A 17,460-nucleotide genomic window follows, 5' to 3' on the forward strand; every position below is an offset into this window, starting at 1 on the left:
TACAGATACAGATACAGATACAGATACATTTACAGATACAGATTCACATTTACCGATACAAAGAATGCCGTGGGGCTAGCGGAGTTATATCGATTTAAATGATAATAATTGGCCTCTAGAGCCATGGACAGTATCGATCTGTTTTAGAATTTTGACTATAAATATACCGCTGTCGATGCAAACGGTCAATCATTTGTGGCTTAAGAGCTCAAGGTGTCAGACATAGAAATAACATAAAAACGGACATGGTGAGTTTGTTTGGTATTCGCTCTATAAAACAGCCTGGATTTAATGGATTTGGAACTATTTTAGAAGTTCTTCATTTTGGCCACCTGCCTGCTGGCTTTAGCAGCTGGAGATGTGTCCCATTTGCCATTGGAACTTTTGGAGGAGCATCATGAGCATGGCTATGGCTATGATTATCCCAAGCCGGAGGTGCCATTTGTGATTGCACCCACGACTGAGCCACCACCGCCGCCACCGACTTATTTGCCACCCAAACCGGTGCCTACTTACCTACCTCCCCCACCACCAACTACCACTACCACAACTACTACTACCACTACTACAACCACTCCTGCTCCCACTCCTGCTCCTACTTACCTTCCTCCCCCACCACCCACCACCACAACCACCCCCGCTCCCACTCCTGCTCCCACCTACCTGCCTCCTCCTCCACCACCTCCACCACGCACCACTACAACCACCACAACAACCACTCCTGCACCCACGCCGGTACCCACCTACCTGCCACCCCCGCCACCTCAACCAGAGCCAGGCTACCACTACGATGCACCTGCCCAAGAGTTCATCTTCTAGGCCAAAAGAAAAACAATAACCACCGAACTGAATATGGAAGATTTCCCCGGATTTGTTTTGTTTTAAATCGTTCCACTAGGCTTACGTTTACATAAGGCTAAAAAAAACTATCTCAATAAACGCTGTTTTGTTATATCCATTAGCATTGATATCTCCCTAATTTTAAGATGGGGCAAAGTGGAGCAGATGTGGCCAAGTCAATCACAGTCAATTGTCTGGGATTTCGTCGCATCCACACTGCATATTCATGAGCTGCTTTGTTGTGGAGACTTAATTTAGCCGAAATCGCATTAGTTGTTTTGGGGTAGAGAGATAAACCACCACACGCCGATAATTGGTCGGCCCCAAGTTCATGAAAACCAAGAAAAGTGTTAAGAAAACCAAAGTGGAAGCTGCGATCTTCGTATAAAAGAGGTGGCCAGCGACGTTATTGACATTACTACCTGTTGTCGGCAAACGGCAGCAACATCATCTCAGATCAGTGGATAATCTCTTGGAGAAAATGGTAAAGTGGAGCAGGACCATCTCTTTTTGGAAGTGGCTTATTAAAGTGACTTTATTGCAGAAGTCCATGCTGATCCTAGTGGCCCTGGCTGGCTTTGCCATCTGCGTTCGGGCAGATGTCTCCCATTTGTATGGAGCAGGAGGAGGTCACCATGATCACGGGCATGATCACCATCACCACCATGATCACGGGCATGATCACCACTTCGATGCCCACTCCCATGATCATCATCATCATGATCATCATGATAACCATCATGATCTGCACATTGATCTGCACTATCAGCCGGATCATCATCACCATCACCATGAGGCAAAGTTTGATATGCCCAGTGGCTACAGCTATGCAGCTCCGGAGAAGCCACGCCAGAAGTACCTGCCGCCCAAGGTGGCCCTGCCACCGCCACCACCTCCTCCGCCCAAGGCCACTTATCTGCCTCCCTCCAAGCCAGAGTCTCAGTACTTGCCCCCGGAGCCTGTGGCAAAGTATCTGCCACCCAAGGTCGCTCCCAGCCTGCCTCCTCCACCGCCACCACCCCCAGTTCGGGCTCCCAAGCCCACCTATCTGCCCCCCAGTCAGCCGGAGACCAAGTACCTTCCTCCTCCTCCAACGACTCCACAGGTGAAGTACCTGCCTCCTGCTCCGGTGGCTAGGTATCTGCCGCCCAAGGTCGCGCCCAGTTTGCCACCACCACCACCTCCCCCACCAGTGGCTCCCAAGGGACTGTACCTGCCCCTGCCCAGCCGGAGATTAAGTATCTGCCTCCTTCGAAGCCAGTGGAGAAGTATCTGCCTCCCAAGCCGGAGCCACAGTATCTGCCACCCCAGCAAGAGGTGGACTTCCACATCCCCATCCCATCCTACGCTCTTCCCTGGATCCTGCACCCAGTCCAATCCATGATGCCGAACCTGGATATCATTACAAGCCACCACTGCGTCGCTTCAGGCACTAGGCTAGTCAGCCACCGACAAAAAAAAAACCAAAACAAACTCTCATAAAAACTGCACCTAGTTTAAGCTGTACAAATTAAAAGCAAAATAAACCACAAAAAACGAAATGGAGTAGTCAATATTACACCACTCTTGGGGCAATCCTCTCAAGGTCAAACATATATCGAACCCAAATTGCTGTCACCCTGCCCCGAGGGATCCCCGTGTGGATTGCCATCTGACCCCCAAATCTAATTGCGGCCAATCAACCAAAGTAGCCGAACAGCTTCGGTTTTAGCTTCAGTTCGGCATGATCATCACCTGTGGTGTCCATAATTACTGTCTTTTCGGATGAAAAATGATGTTAGTGTTTGGTTAAAGATATATATAGGTATTAATAGCTGGATGCGGTGTCTATTACAGAAAGATTCGAGCCGAAACAAAATCGCTAATCGTCAATTGCAGCCAACAGCTATGGAGCGACAGTTGACCTCTTTCAATGTTGCCCACAGATGGGGCAAGCATGTTTCAGGGGAAACATCAATACAGTGGCCTTAGTCTCTAGAAATCTGCAGTTAAAAATTTGATCTGTAATATCGGATAGCTCTTATAAATTTCCAAAAAATGACCTTGTAGAAAAGTGGCATAAAAGCTGCAGTTATAATTCTATAACTTTTCATACAGACATCCGATTTCAAAGTGATACATCTTTAAAGTCTTGTGGCGTTATGCTCTAAAAATCTGCATTCAAAAATTGGTTTGTCAAATCGGGGCGATTTTTTGTTAATTTTGACGATGTAACCCCTATTAAAATTTCCGAAAAAATGGCCTTGCAGAAAAGTGGCCAAAAAGCTGCAGTTATAATTCTATAACTTTTCATACAGACATCCGATTTCAAAGTGATATATCTTTAAAGTCTTGTGGCGTTATGCTCTAAAAATCTGCATTCAAAAATTGGTTTGTCAAATCGGGGCAATTTTTTGGTAATTTTGACGATGTAACCCCTTTTAAAATTTCCAAAAATGACCTTGGCCAAAAAGCTGCAGTTATAATTCTATAACTTTCTTACAGACATCCGATTTCGAAGTGGGATATCTTTAAAGTCTTGTGGCGTTATGCTCTAAAAATCTGCATTCAAAAATTGGTTTGTCAAATTAGCGCGATTTTCTGTTAATTTTGACGATGTAACCCCTTTTAAAATTTCCAAAAAATGGCCTTGCAGAAAAGTAGCCAAAAAGCTGCAGTTATAATTCTATAACTTTTGTTTCAGACATCCGATTTCGAAGTGAGATACCTTTAAAGTCTTCTGGCGTTATGCTCTAAAAATCTGCATTCAAAAATTGGTTTGTCAAATTAGGGCGATTTTTTGTTAATTTTGACGATGTAACCCCTTTTAAAATTTTCAAAATATGACATTGCAGAAAAGTGGCCAAAAAGCTGCAGTTATAATTCTATAACTTTTCTTACAGACATCCGAATTCGAAGTGGGATATCTTTAAAGTCTTGTGGCGTTATGCTCTAAAAATCTGCATTCAAAAATTGGTTTGTCAAATTAGGGCGATTTTTAAGTAATTTTGACGATGTAACCTCTTTTAAAATTTTAAAAAATTACCTTGCAGAAAAGTGGTCAAAAATCTGCAATTATAATTCTATAACTTTTGTTACAGACATCCGATTTCGAAGTGAGATACCTTTAAAGTCTTCTGGCGTTATGCTCTAAAAATCTGCATTCAAAAATTGGTTTGTCAAATTAGGGCGATTTTCTGTTAATTTTGACGATGTAACCCCTTTTAAAATTTTCAAAATATGACATTGCAGAAAAGTGGCCAAAAAGCTGCAGTTATAATTCTATAACTTTTCTTACAGACATACGATTTCGAAGTGGGATATCTTTAAAGTCTTGTGGCGTTATGCTCTAAAAATCTGCATTCAAAAATTGGTTTGTCAAATCGGGGCGATTTTTTGGTAATTTTGACGATGTAACCCCTTTTAAAATTTCCAAAAAATGACCTTGCAGAAAAGTGGTCAAAAAGCTGCAGTTATAATTCTATAACTTTTCATACAGACATCCGATTTCAAAGTGGGATATCTTTAAAGTCTTGTGGCGTTATGCTCTAAAAATCTGCATTCAAAATTGGTTTGTCAATTTGATGCGATTTTTTGGTAATTTTGACGATGTAACCCCTTTTAAAATTTTCAAAAAATGACCTTGCAGAAAAGTGGCCAAAAAGCTGCAGTTATAATTCTATAACTTTTCTTACAGACATACGATTTCGAAGTGGGATATCTTTAAAGTCTTGTGGCGTTATGCTCTAAAAATCTGCATTCAAAAATTGGTTTGTCAAATCGGGGCGATTTTTTGGTAATTTTGACGATGTAACCCCTTTTAAAATTTCCAAAAAATGACCTTGCAGAAAAGTGGCCAAAAAGCTGCAGTTATAATTCTATAACTTTTCTTACAGACATCCGATTTCGAAGTGGGATACCTTTAAAGTCTTGTGGCATTATGCTCTAAAAATCTGCATTCAAAAATTGGTTTGGAATTTCGGGGTGATTTTTTGGTAATTTTGACGATGTAACCCCTTTTAAAATTTCCAAAAAATGACCTTGCAGAAAAGTGGCCATAAAGCTGCAGTTATAATTCTATAACTTTTCTTACAGACATCCGATTTCGAAGTGGGATACCTTTAAAGTCTTGTGGCGTTATGCTCTAAAAATCTGCATTCAAAAATTGGTTTGTCAAATTAGGGCGATTTTTAAGTAATTTTGACGATGTAACCCTCTTTTAAAATTTTAAAAAATTACCTTGCAGAAAAGTGGCCAAAAAGCTGCAATTATAATTCTATAACTTTTGTTACAGACATCCGATTTCAAAGTGGGATGTCTTTAAAGTCTTCTGGCATTATGCTCTAAAAATCTGCATTCAAAAATTGGTTTGTCAAATAAGGGCGATTTTCTGTTAATTTTGACGATGTAACCCCTTTTAAAATTTCCGAAAAATGACCTTGCAGAAAAGTGGCCAAAAAGCTGCAGTTATAATTTTATAACTTTTCTTACAGACATCCGATTTCGATGTGGGATACCTTTAAAGTCTTGTGGCGTTATGCTCTAAAATCTGCATTCAAAAATTGGTTTGTCAAATTTGCGCGATTTTCTGTTAATTTTGACGATGTAACCCCTTTTAAAATTTCCAAAAAATGACCTTGCAGAAAAGTGGTCAAAAAGCTGCAGTTATAATTCTATAACTTTTCTTACAGACATACGATTTCGAAGTGGGATATCTTTAAAGTCTTGTGGCGTTATGCTCTAAAAATCTGCATTCAAAAATTGGTTTGTCAAATCGGGGCGATTTTTTGGTAATTTTGACGATGTAACCCCTTTTAAAATTTCAAAAAAATGACCTTGCAGAAAAGTGGCCAAAAAGCTGCAGTTATAATTCTCTAACTTTTCATACAGACATCCGATTTCAAAGTGGGATGTCTTTTAAGTCTTGTGGCGTTATGCTCTAAAAATCTGCATTCAAAAATTGGTTTGGAATTTCGGGGTGATTTTTTGGTAATTTTGACGATGTAACCCCTTTTAAAATTTCAAAAAAATGACCTTGCAGAAAAGTGGCCAAAAAGCTGCAGTTATAATTCTATAACTTTTCTTACAGACATCCGATTTCGATGTGGGATATCTTTAAAGTCTTGTGGCGTTATGCTCTAAAAATCTGCATTCAAAAATTTGTTCGTCAAACCGGGGCGATTTTTTGGTAATTTTGACGATGTAACCCCTTTTAAAATTTCCAAAAAATGACCTTGCAGAAAAGTGGCCAAAAAGCTGCAGTTATAATTCTATAACTTTTCTTACAGACATCCGATTTCGAAGTGGGATACCTTTAAAGACTTGTGACGTTATGCTCTAAAAATCTGCATTCAAAAATTGGTTTGGAATTTCAGGGTGATTTTTTGGTAATTTTGACGATGTAACCCCTTTTAAAATTTCAAAAAAATGACCTTGCAGAAAAGTGGCCAAAAAGCTGCAGTTATAATTCTATAACTTTTCATACAGACATTCGATTTCAAAGTGGGATGTCTTTAAAGTCTTGTGGCGTTATGCTCTAAAAATCTGCATTCAAAAATTGGTTTGTCAAATTAGGGCGATTTTTAAGTAATTTTGACGATGTAACCTCTTTTAAAATTTTAAAAAATTACCTTGCAGAAAAGTGGCCAAAAAGCTGCAATTATAATTCTATAACTTTTGTTACAGACATCCGATTTCAAAGTGGGATGTCTTTAAAGTCTTCTGGCATTATGCTCTAAAAATCTGCATTCAAAAATTGGTTTGTCAAATAAGGGCGATTTTCTGTTAATTTTGACGATGTAACCCCTTTTAAAATTTCCAAAAAATGACCTTGTCGAAAAGTGGCCAAAAAGCTGCAGTTATAATTCTATAACTTTTCATACAGACATCCGATTTCAAAGTGGGATGTCTTTAAAGTCTTGTGGCGTTATGCTCTAAAAATCTGCATTCAAAAATTTGTTCGTCAAACCGGGGCGATTTTTTGGTAATTTTGACGATGTAACCCCTTTTAAAATTTCAAAAAAATGACCTTGCAGAAAAGTGGCCAAAAAGCTGCAGTTATAATTCTATAACTTTTCATACAGACATTCGATTTCAAAGTGGGATGTCTTTAAAGTCTTGTGGCGTTATGCTCTAAAAATCTGCATTCAAAAATTGGTTTGTCAAATCGGGGCGATTTTTTGTTAATTTTGACGATGTAACCCCTATTAAAATTTCCAAAAAATGACCTTGCCGAAAAGTGGCCAAAAAGCTGCAGTTATAATTCTCTAACTTTTCATACAGACATCCGATTTCAAAGTGGGATGTCTTTAAAGTCTTGTGGCGTTATGCTCTAAAAATCTGCATTCAAAAATTGGTTTGTCAAATCGGGGTGATTTTTTGGTAATTTTGACGATGTAACCCCTTTTAAAATTTCAAAAAAATGACCTTGTCGAAAAGTGGCCAAAAAGCTGCAGTTATAATTCTATAACTTTTCTTACAGACATCCGATTTCAAAGTGGGATGTCTTTAAAGTCTTGTGGCGTTATGCTCTAAAAATCTGCATTCACAAATTGGTTTGGAATTTCGGGGTGATTTTTTGGTAATTTTGACGATGTAACCCCTTTTAAAATTTCAAAAAAATTACCTTGCAGAAAAGTGGCCAAAAAGCTGCAGTTATAATTCTATAACTTTTCATACAGACATCCGATTTCAAAGTGGGATGTCTTTAAAGTCTTGTGGCGCTATGCTCAAAAAATCTGCATTCAAAAATTGGTTTGTCAAATTAGGGCGATTTTTAAGTAATTTTGACGATGTAACCTCTTTTAAAATTTTAAAAAATTACCTTGCAGAAAAGTGGCCAAAAAGCTGCAATTATAATTCTATAACTTTTGTTACAGACATCCGATTTCGAAGTGAGATACCTTTAAAGTCTTCTGGCGTTATGCTCTAAAAATCTGCATTCAAAAATTGGTTTGTCAAATTAGGGCGATTTTCTGTTAATTTTGACGATGTAACCCCTTTTAAAATTTCCGAAAAATGACCTTGCAGAAAAGTGGCCAAAAAGCTGCAGTTATAATTCTATAACTTTTCTTACAGACATCCGATTTCGAAGTGGGATACCTTTAAAGTCTTGTGACGTTATGCTCTAAAAATCTGCATTCAAAAATTGGTTTGGAATTTCAGGGTGATTTTTTGGTAATTTTGACGATGTAACCCCTTTTAAAATTTCAAAAAAATGACCTTGCAGAAAAGTGGCCAAAAAGCTGCAGTTATAATTCTCTAACTTTTCATACAGACATCCGATTTCAAAGTGGGATGTCTTTAAAGTCTTGTGGCGTTATGCTCTAAAAATCTGCATTCAAAAATTGGTTTGTCAATCGGGGTGATTTTTTGGTAATTTTGACGATGTAACCCCTTTTAAAATTTCAAAAAAATGACCTTGTCGAAAAGTGGCCAAAAAGCTGCAGTTATAATTCTATAACTTTTCTTACAGACATCCGATTTCAAAGTGGGATGTCTTTAAAGTCTTGTGGCGTTTTGCTCTAAAAATCTGCATTCAAAAATTGGTTTGGAATTTCGGGGTGATTTTTTGGTAATTTTGACGATGTAACCCCTTTTAAAATTTCCAAAAAATGACCTTGCAAAAAAGTGGCCAAAAAGCTGCAGCTATAATTCTATAACTTTTTAAAAGACATCCGATTTCGAAGTGGGATACCTTTAAAGTCTTGTGGCGTTATGCTCTAAAAATCTGCATTCAAAAATTGGTTTGTCAAATTAGGGCGATTTTTAAGTAATTTTGACGATGTAACACCTTTTAAAATTTTCAAAAAATTACCTTGCAGAAAAGTGGCCAAAAAGCTGCAATTATAATTCTATAACTTTTCTTACAGACATCCGATTTCAAAGTGGGATATCTTTAAAGTCTTGTGGCATTATGCTCTAAAAATCTGCATTCAAAAATTTGTTCGTCAAACCGGGGCGATTTTTTGGTAATTTTGACGATGTAACCCCTTTTAAAATTTCCAAAAAATGACCTTGCAGAAAAGTGGCCAAAAAGCTGCAGTTATAATTCTATAACTTTTCTTACAGACATCCGATTTCGAAGTGGGATACCTTTAAAGACTTGTGACGTTATGCTCTAAAAATCTGCATTCAAAAATTGGTTTGGAATTTCAGGGTGATTTTTTGGTAATTTTGACGATGTAACCCCTTTTAAAATTTCAAAAAAATGACCTTGCAGAAAAGTGGCCAAAAAGCTGCAGTTATAATTCTATAACTTTTCATACAGACATTCGATTTCAAAGTGGGATGTCTTTAAAGTCTTGTGGCGTTATGCTCTAAAAATCTGCATTCAAAAATTGGTTTGTCAAATCGGGGCGATTTTTTGGTAATTTTGACGATGTAACCCCTTTTAAAATTTCCAAAAATGACCTTGCAAAAAAGTGGCCAAAAAGCTGCAGCTATAATTCTATAACTTTTCAAAAGACATCCGATTTCGAAGTGGGATACCTTTAAAGTCTTGTGGCGTTATGCTCTAAAAATCTGCATTCAAAAATTGGTTTGGAATTTCGGGGTGATTTTTTGGTAATTTTGACGATGTAACCCCTTTTAAAATTTCCAAAAAATGACCTTGCAGAAAAGTGGCCAAAAAGCTGCAGTTATAATTCTATAACTTTTCTTACAGACACCCAATTTCGAAGTGGGATATCTTTAAAGTCTTGTGGCGTTATGCTCTAAAAATCTGCATTCAAAAATTGGTTTGTCAAATCCGAAAAATGATTTTGCAGAAAAGTGACCAAAAAGCTTCAGTTATAATTCTATAACTTTTCTTACAGACATCCCATTCTGAAATGGCATATCTTGAAAGTCTTGTGGCCTTAGTCTCTAAAAATCTGCATTTAAAAATTGGATTGTAATTTCGGGACTATTTTTTGTGGTTTTGCTGATGGTAACCCCTTTCTAAATTTCCTAAAAATGACTTTCCAGAAATGCTGCAGTTATAATTCTATAACTAAAGTTCTATAAAATGTTTTTAATTCATATATTTTAAGCAGCTTATAAAAAGAGTACGTTCAACTATTAATCCCGATCATTGCCTAACCAAAAACTATTTTAAATAGTTGGCAAACGCAGCATCGGTCGTAAAACCCAACATGTTTATGGCTCCCAGCCATAAAGAGCTCTCTGTCCGGGCCAAAAAAACAAAAGCCAACGCAACGAGATGCCTTCGAATTAAGAGATTTAATAAAAATTGAATGCCAATTCCCAATACCGGCTGTCAAAGGGGCGAGACCCCTAAACGCCGCTTAGCTGACAGCCGGGCCATATAGTCAGCAAATTCAGTAAAGTCAGATCGCAGCCAGATCGTCTCTCGCGGCTTCGGCGTTGACTTAATAGCGATCAGTGTTTCTGTTTCACGTTCAGGTTCAGGTTCTCTAACTGTATAAATAAAGAAGCACTTGGCGGAAACTGTATCACTTTGGTAGAGGCCGTCGTCGCAGCAAGAACGTTCCACCAGAAAAAATGGTTTGTTTTGTGCCCCTCAGGGATAATAAGTTAGAGTTCTAAAATTGTTTTTAAATTATTTTTTAGAAACTCCTTATCCTGGCTGTTTGCAGTCTGGCTCTGGTAGCCGCCGATGTCTCGCATTTGTTCGGTCATGATCACCATGATCACCATGATCATCCTGGCTACAACTATGACCCGCCGAGCATTCCCTTTGACCTGCCCACTCCGGCTCCAGCTTATCTTCCCCCGGAACCTGTGACTGTTCGCGTGGTTCCTGTGACTCAGCCTCCAGCAGTTTACCTGCCTCCTGTGACCGTGAAGCCTGAGGTGCCAATTGTCAGGACTCCCAAGCCTTCGTACTTGCCTCCTCCGCCTCCAGTTGTGAAGGTCAACCCACCGAAGCCTGCCTATCTGCCTCCTCCACCACCGGTTGTGAAGGTCAACCCACCGAAGCCTGCCTATTTGCCTCCTCCACCACCGGTTGTGAAGGTCAACCCACCGAAACCAGCTTACTTGCCACCTCCACCACCGGTTGTCAAGGTCAACCCACCCAAACCAGCCTATCTGCCTCCTCCCACTCCAGTTGTGAAGGTCAACCCACCCAAGCCAGCCTATCTGCCACCTGCACCCGTGGTGGAGCAACCCCGCTATGTGGCTCCAGCTGTGGTGCCCACCTTCAAGATCCCGATTCCCTCGTATGCTGCTCCTCTGGAGGAACCCGTGAACACCTATCTGCCGCCCCAGGAGATCCCAGTGCCGCACAGTGATGAGGGCTACCACTACGATCCCCCAGCACAGCCTTTCCTCTTCTAAACAGCACTCATCCTTAGCCATTTTTTATTTGTTGTCTTTGAATGTCACACGTATTTACCTGTAGTTATTTATTGTTTACCACGCTCAGCCTGCACTAAAAAACGAATAAAGCTTAGCACTGCGAAAACGTATATGCCCAAGTGTTATATCCTGTTCTGATCTTGAACTTGAGTAGGGAAAATCCTATGCCAAGAGAGGCCACGACCACGAACTCAGCTCAAGTGACTCGTAAGACAGCATAATTGCCCCTGGGACAGCTAAAAATAAGGCTGAGTGCGGCAGAACAGTTTCATTCATGGGTAATCAAGTTGTGGCTATTTTGAGATCCGGACTGAGTAATGCTCTATGGCCAATTCCGGCTTGATTTATTGACACCACAAATAAAAACCCAACTATGAGCGATTGAAGTGAGCATCCATAACTGCTCTTAGCTCTAATTTTATGGACCGAATTGTTTGTGGCTTAGCTTCAATAAACGACAGTCTTATAATTTATGACGCCACCTTAATTGCTCGAGACAATCGCTTGGCATTGTTTCAGAGGTGTGAAGATACACCTTCGACTCCCCGGAGTTCTTTAAATCCGCCCACGATGCTGTTGCTGTGAAAGTGAAATTAATGCGATCAGGAAGTGTAGTTCATTATTTTGGGTCTGCCATCAACGGAGAAGAAGACTCTCGGAATGTTTGTTGACAAAATGAATTGCTTTTATGCAAATCAGCTGCATGATCTAATGGCTGGGAACCCGTTTCCACCCGCTTCTTTCTGTCAGCAAATGCAAATTAATTAGATTATTACGTTTATTTGCGGCTGAACGCCCAACAATGATTTACTTAAGAGTTTTTATCTACGGTTGTTGCTCTTAGTAGCGCCGTTTAAATAAACACGGCCCATAAATTATATCTCCCATCATTGATTTTAGAAAGCAAAACTGATGACCCCAGTCGACCAGGCGGTTTAGCCTGTTTCTTATTCGCCACTAATGAAACCAACTATTTGTTTCCTCATTTTTGGCACGATATTTTGGTGTTGATGCATTATAGACGAAATGCTAATTGGAAGCTGGGTAGAATCAAATTATTCTATCATAACTATTTAAATTCTATGCGTAGACGTAGATCATAACTATTTAAACTATTAGGGTTTGCTTGTACATACTGTGCGTATGGTCAATATAATGCAATTGGTGACTAACGTTCAAAATCAGAATTGGATCGAAAGAAAAAATTAATTGATACTAACGCAAATTAAATGTACAGATTAAGATTTATAAAATGTAAATTAATAACAAGATCAGACAAACATCAATTACCTTATATTATAATTTTTTTTCATTTACTGTGTTTAAATACATTGAACTCATTTAACTCTTTAAAACCTCTTTTTAGGGGATACAAATGATATATGTGGAATTATTTTAAAAATGTGTACACGAAGATACTTTGTTTAAATTCTTTGTTTTTTCTTAGCCAAAATTTGTTGTTGGTTTTTGTTTCCAGCCCTCTAAGTTTAAGTTGCCTACTTTTTGGCTAATTATTTAAATTCAATCACATTCAAAAAGCATACTGAATTTATGCAATAAATTTAAGGAGTATAACAGTTTTGGGGACTACGTACAGAACCCAAAACATCCTGTTAAAAAAAAAGCCCTAAGAATCAATTTATGACCCTTTTAAGAAAAAATGCTAGCCATTATACAAGCCGTTCATAAAAAAACTTAACAACAAATAAAATAAAGTATGCTGGCAAGTAGCAATAATCCTTTTATTATTATTCTGTTTAATTACCGGGCATTAAGTTTCATATAAAATGTAATGACTTTGCTGGTGCAATAATGGAAAGCCGTTTGAAGGTGGGTAAATCGATGTAATTACAACCAAACAACAAGGCCAATAGCGATGCATAATTGCCACTTGACCCAGGGAATCGGTAGAAATCCCAGCCAAGACGGAAGCACCTCCAAATGATGGATTCCACGCCTGTCGTCGCTGGAGCCGATTGGAGTGGAGTGGATTGGATAGATCGAGACCCAGTTTGTCATAGTTCGACGACAAAAGCGACTGTTAATGCCCCTGAATAGAAGCCGAGGCAAGGCAATCAAATTGACAATCAATCCATCAATCAATAGCACATTGTCTCACAAAACCTGGCCACCCGGACAAACTATGGCTTTTAAAACGGATTGTTTACACTTCTGATTTGTCTATGTGGCCAGTTGTTACCTGTATTTTTGGGAATAGCTTAGCAGGTTTGGCAGAAGCTTAAACCGGTTAAAATTTAATGTATTTTGAAAGTAATCCAGCAGATTTATGTATTTCTATTTGTTTTCGCTGTGACTAGTTTCGGTTTACGACCCGTCAAGAGTAGTGCAAGAACCTGCATAAATAATCCAACCTAATTGGCCGAAGAAGCCGCACCACTTAATCCCAGTGTTGGCTTAATGAGTGTCGACACCACGCAACACACAAATTATTTCCCAGTGCGGCCTCAGTGCTTCCGTATGCAAATGCCCATATCAGATGGCAAATACATTTTCCTCATGGCATTCCGTGATTAATGAGAGGCCCCTGCCGACAGGGGGTACTCATCAAATCGAGAACGAATCTGTGTACAATTTCGACACACTTTATTGTGCCTTGATGAGCTGTGAATAATATAATTAAAACCTGATACTCTTCCCCCAAGAGTTTGCCACCGCCGACCAGTTTCTATTGGCCTTGGCCGATGATGAACGTAATGAAATAGTCGAACAAAGTTTGTTTATCATTTTTACAAATAATTTACGTTTTTTTATTCGTACTTTACTTGGCAATTCAACAATAACTGAATACTTCGTTTTTCGATCTTTGTCTTTAGAACATCATTTGTCTCTTTGTACTTCGCTCTTTATGTTTTATGCTTTATGCTTTATGCTTTTGATCTTGTCTTGTTCTTGTTGGTCGTTTCTTTGATGGTTTCGTTCTAGGATTAGGATAGGTTAAATACGATAGTTTGATAGTTGGATAGTTTGATAGTTTTGATAGTGGGGATCAGTGCGTGGTTTAATGTGTGTTTGATTTAGGTAAAATTGTTAATGCTTGATTCGGTTTGGATTTTGATTGGATTGGTTTGGTTTGGATTTGGATTTGGAGATTGGTGCGTATAGAGTTGTTGCGGGCAGGTGAGTGGTGGGAAAAAGAAGAGAAACGACAAAATATATGTGGAATTACTAGGATTGTTGAGCATGTATTAAATATAGTTAAGAGCTAGCTGCGTCCTCTTAGTAGCGGCGCAGGCGGTAGAAACGTCTTACATAGACTGGACGGCGGTACTGGTAGCCGGCCCTGCTGTTGTATGTGTGACCCACCAGCTGTTGCTGCTGTGGCAAGACCACCTGTTGCTGGGCCACTGGCGCCAGGTACTGGGCCCGCTGGACGATGGGTTGCTGGACGAAGGACTGGGCCACGGCCACGGGACGAGCCACAGGACGGGGGATGGGAGCGGGGGCAGCAAACACAGGACGTGGGGCAGCGGCCACAGGACGAGGGGCAGGAGCGGCAGCCGCCGGCGCAGGCTCATCGATATCGATGTACTCCGGCTCCGGAGTGGCAATGTCCTGGGGATTGGGTCCCTGGGTGGCGGAGTCGGGCAGCTGAGCTCCAGCGGCAATGCCCACAAGGGCCAGGGCCAAAAGCAAAAAGAATTTCTGAAAGAGAAAATAAGAGAATTTAAATCAACAACTTTAAAGCCAGTTTAGCATTGTATGCAAAAAAAATGTACTTTATTAATATAAGCTGTTCAGCTTTATGACGAAAGAAATAAAATTTTAGTTATTTAAGCAAAGCAAATAAAAAAAAACAAGAATAATAAATTTGAAACAAATAATTATAATAAAAATTATTCATTTTAAGTTAATTAGCTCTGTATACAGAGAGGATTTGAGATATAATTCTTCACTTTATCAAGTCCAAAATCCATTTGAAACAGCTCAAATCAAACAGGAATCTACTTGAAGCTCTAGACTGAATATTTTAGAGCTTGAAGTATATTATTGCTATTTTAAGAACATTCTGGATCATATTTATGTGCGTGACTCCGGCACGGGTGTGAAGTGAAACAAGTCCCGAGGACCACTCGAAATAAGACAGCCGCGTTGATGAAGTCGTTTAGAACACTTGAGCTTGGGTTGGGGAGCACTTGTGAGTAAGAGTTTTTTTTGGTTTTTGATTTCAATAGATTTAGTTCACGATTCACTTTGTTTTCGGTTTTAGTTTATATCCTGCTTGGTGAAGCAGCAGTTCACTAGGATTCGTTATCCTGCTTTCCAGGATCACATACCATTTTTGTTTTTTTTTTGTTGATTTTTGGGTTTCACGAAATTTTCTCGAGCAGAAGCGATCGAGCAATTTACACTTAAGAAGTTCAAAGCACAAATGATGATGAGCTGGTCAGTGGGTATGAAATTTATACTATATCGCCGGTTCGGTCCGTCCGGTTCGGTTCAGTTCGGTACGTGGGTCTAAGAGAGTCTGGGCAGAGCGGCGGCGACCGCCAAAAAACCAAAACCCGATGAGACACAAACCGCACACCACGTTATACATTGGGCACAAAAAAAATATTAGCAGCAGAAGCGGCACCGTTCAGCACCAAAACCAACAACGGCGGCAGTGGCAATTCAAATCAAAATTTAAATTAAATGAAACGAAACGAATTGAGAAGAATCCGCGGCTAGAAGAAGAGCTGGAGTTACTGCTGGAACCCTTTGGACAATCACTTCGGTGTCGTCACGAGCCATGACGCACACACAAGTCACTAGGCACTGAAAGAGCAGAAAACCACACTGATAAAAATATCATTCTTAAATATAGATCAATTTTATTTAGCCAAGCCATGGTTTTAGCATAATCTCTTGCCTTTAAAAATGCTGCTGAGCTTTTTTGATCAAGTTTTCACTACACACAAGATCAAGTTCGTTGCCTAAGTCTTTTGCTTTGCCCAAACAATTTTGCAAAAAAAAAAATAATTTTCATAACTTTTAAATATTTATAAATAGTTAAAAATGGAAAAGTTTGTAAAATTAAGTTCATAATTTTTAATTTTTAAAATATTAAATAATTCAATTACACTTTGATTCGCTCGAGAAATTCTTTTGGGTTTTTTAACTAACCCATTCCCAAATCTTTTTCCGTAGAAGTTTCCATAAAAAATGTTGTTATTTTATACTACAATTTGTCTCAGCAAAGATATCACCATTTAAATTATCATTTATCACCATTTTAAAGTTTGTCGCTTAAATATTTTGATTTTGACCCTGCTAGAAAGAAAATTGTAAACCATATAACTAAATTTTTGTCAGTGTAAATACTCTGGTTTTAAAGCTATTTATTTTTCTCCCCGCAGCGTGTGCCTCAATTGAATTTTTTTGCCTAAATCTCTTGTTTTGTCTCCTGCATGAAATAATTTGCATAATATTTTGTTAGAAAAATATTTTCATACCAAAGTGGCTCTATTCCAGTGTGCTAGAATAGTCACAAAATCTATCCAAGAGGAAGATTAGTCAACAAAACAGATAACCCAGGAGAATATCTACTGATTTTGTTTATTTTTCTGTATTTTAATGGACAAAACTTGACTTTATCATGTCAATTTGTAGATTGTTTGCCTGGTAGCCCTCTCTTCCATTCATTGGATTGTCTGCTGGCGTGATTGTTTGTATCTTCACTTGACCTCAGTGGCAACAATAAGCAAATTTAACGGCTTTTGGGCATACATCATTTCCGTTTCTCATGCGTGTGTGTGGGGAAATACATTCACCTGCCACCGTCAAGTGAATGAAGCCACTTGAGCCAAAGATGCAGTGCCAATAAAAATGATTTGTTCGATATCAAGGCCGGTCCGTAAGATTAAGTGGCACCAACACAGGAAATGGTTAAGCTATTTTTGACTCAGTTGCCAACAGACATTGTAAAGATGTTACCATGTCTAAGCCTTTGACTAAAAAGCCCACTTTAAAATGGTTCTGATCCGATCAAGTGACATCATTTTGGCTGCCTTTCACTTGCATTGATTGATGGCATATTTGTCAACGGCCAAAGATGAAACATACTAAGTATATGCAACATTTTTCATAATCTTACCAAAATAATAAACACCGAAAAATAATTTATTGTGTGTTTTTACGGTTATTAGAAAATTTAAAATGTAATTAATAATGCTTTGGTACGCTGGCATCTTGGGTTTCACATTCATAAATTTGATCTCCCGCGAAACATTCATTATTGGCTGCCGCTGCCATTTGCGGCCATTGTCTATTGAGTCAGCGATTTGACTTGCAAAATGTGTCATTTGCGTCTGAAAAGCA

At 38.9% G+C, this 17,460-nt stretch overlaps 3 protein-coding genes and 1 pseudogene across 5 annotated transcripts; 3 read left to right on the forward strand and 1 right to left on the reverse strand.

Moving 5' to 3' along the window:
• Positions 1-155: 155 nt before the first annotated feature.
• LOC128259342 (uncharacterized) lies at positions 156-961 on the forward strand. 2 transcript variants are annotated; one of them, XM_052991655.1, is made up of 2 exons: positions 156-248; positions 313-961. In XM_052991655.1, the coding sequence occupies exons 1-2, from the start codon at positions 246-248 to the stop codon at positions 817-819; spliced, it is 510 nt and encodes a 169-aa protein (XP_052847615.1). In that variant the 5' UTR covers positions 156-245; the 3' UTR covers positions 820-961. The 2 variants fall into 2 exon arrangements, with proteins under 2 accessions (XP_052847615.1, XP_052847617.1); XM_052991657.1 differs by having other exon boundaries at positions 178-248; positions 316-961.
• Positions 962-1,215: 254 nt separating this feature from the next.
• Positions 1,216-2,381, forward strand: LOC128259338 (uncharacterized; annotated as a pseudogene).
• A 7,845-nt stretch (positions 2,382-10,226) lies between these two features.
• Positions 10,227-11,252, forward strand: LOC128259341 (uncharacterized). Its single transcript, XM_052991654.1, has 2 exons — positions 10,227-10,326; positions 10,393-11,252. The coding sequence occupies exons 1-2, from the start codon at positions 10,324-10,326 to the stop codon at positions 11,119-11,121; spliced, it is 732 nt and encodes a 243-aa protein (XP_052847614.1). The 5' UTR covers positions 10,227-10,323; the 3' UTR covers positions 11,122-11,252.
• Positions 11,253-13,877: 2,625 nt separating this feature from the next.
• On the reverse strand, positions 13,878-15,549 carry LOC128259344 (cyclin-dependent kinase inhibitor 1C-like). Of its 2 annotated transcripts, none has more exons than XM_052991658.1 (3): positions 15,438-15,549; positions 14,413-14,805; positions 13,878-14,081 (listed from the first exon to the last, which is right to left on the reverse strand). In XM_052991658.1, the coding sequence occupies exons 1-3, from the start codon at positions 15,438-15,440 to the stop codon at positions 14,028-14,030; spliced, it is 450 nt and encodes a 149-aa protein (XP_052847618.1). In that variant the 5' UTR covers positions 15,441-15,549; the 3' UTR covers positions 13,878-14,027. The 2 variants fall into 2 exon arrangements, with proteins under 2 accessions (XP_052847618.1, XP_052847619.1); XM_052991659.1 differs by lacking the exon at positions 13,878-14,081 and adding an exon at positions 14,122-14,196.
• Positions 15,550-17,460: the final 1,911 nt, after the last annotated feature.

This window comes from Drosophila gunungcola (assembly GCF_025200985.1).
Source record: "Drosophila gunungcola strain Sukarami chromosome 3L unlocalized genomic scaffold, Dgunungcola_SK_2 000005F, whole genome shotgun sequence".
Classification (NCBI taxonomy): Eukaryota; Metazoa; Arthropoda; class Insecta; order Diptera; family Drosophilidae; genus Drosophila; species Drosophila gunungcola.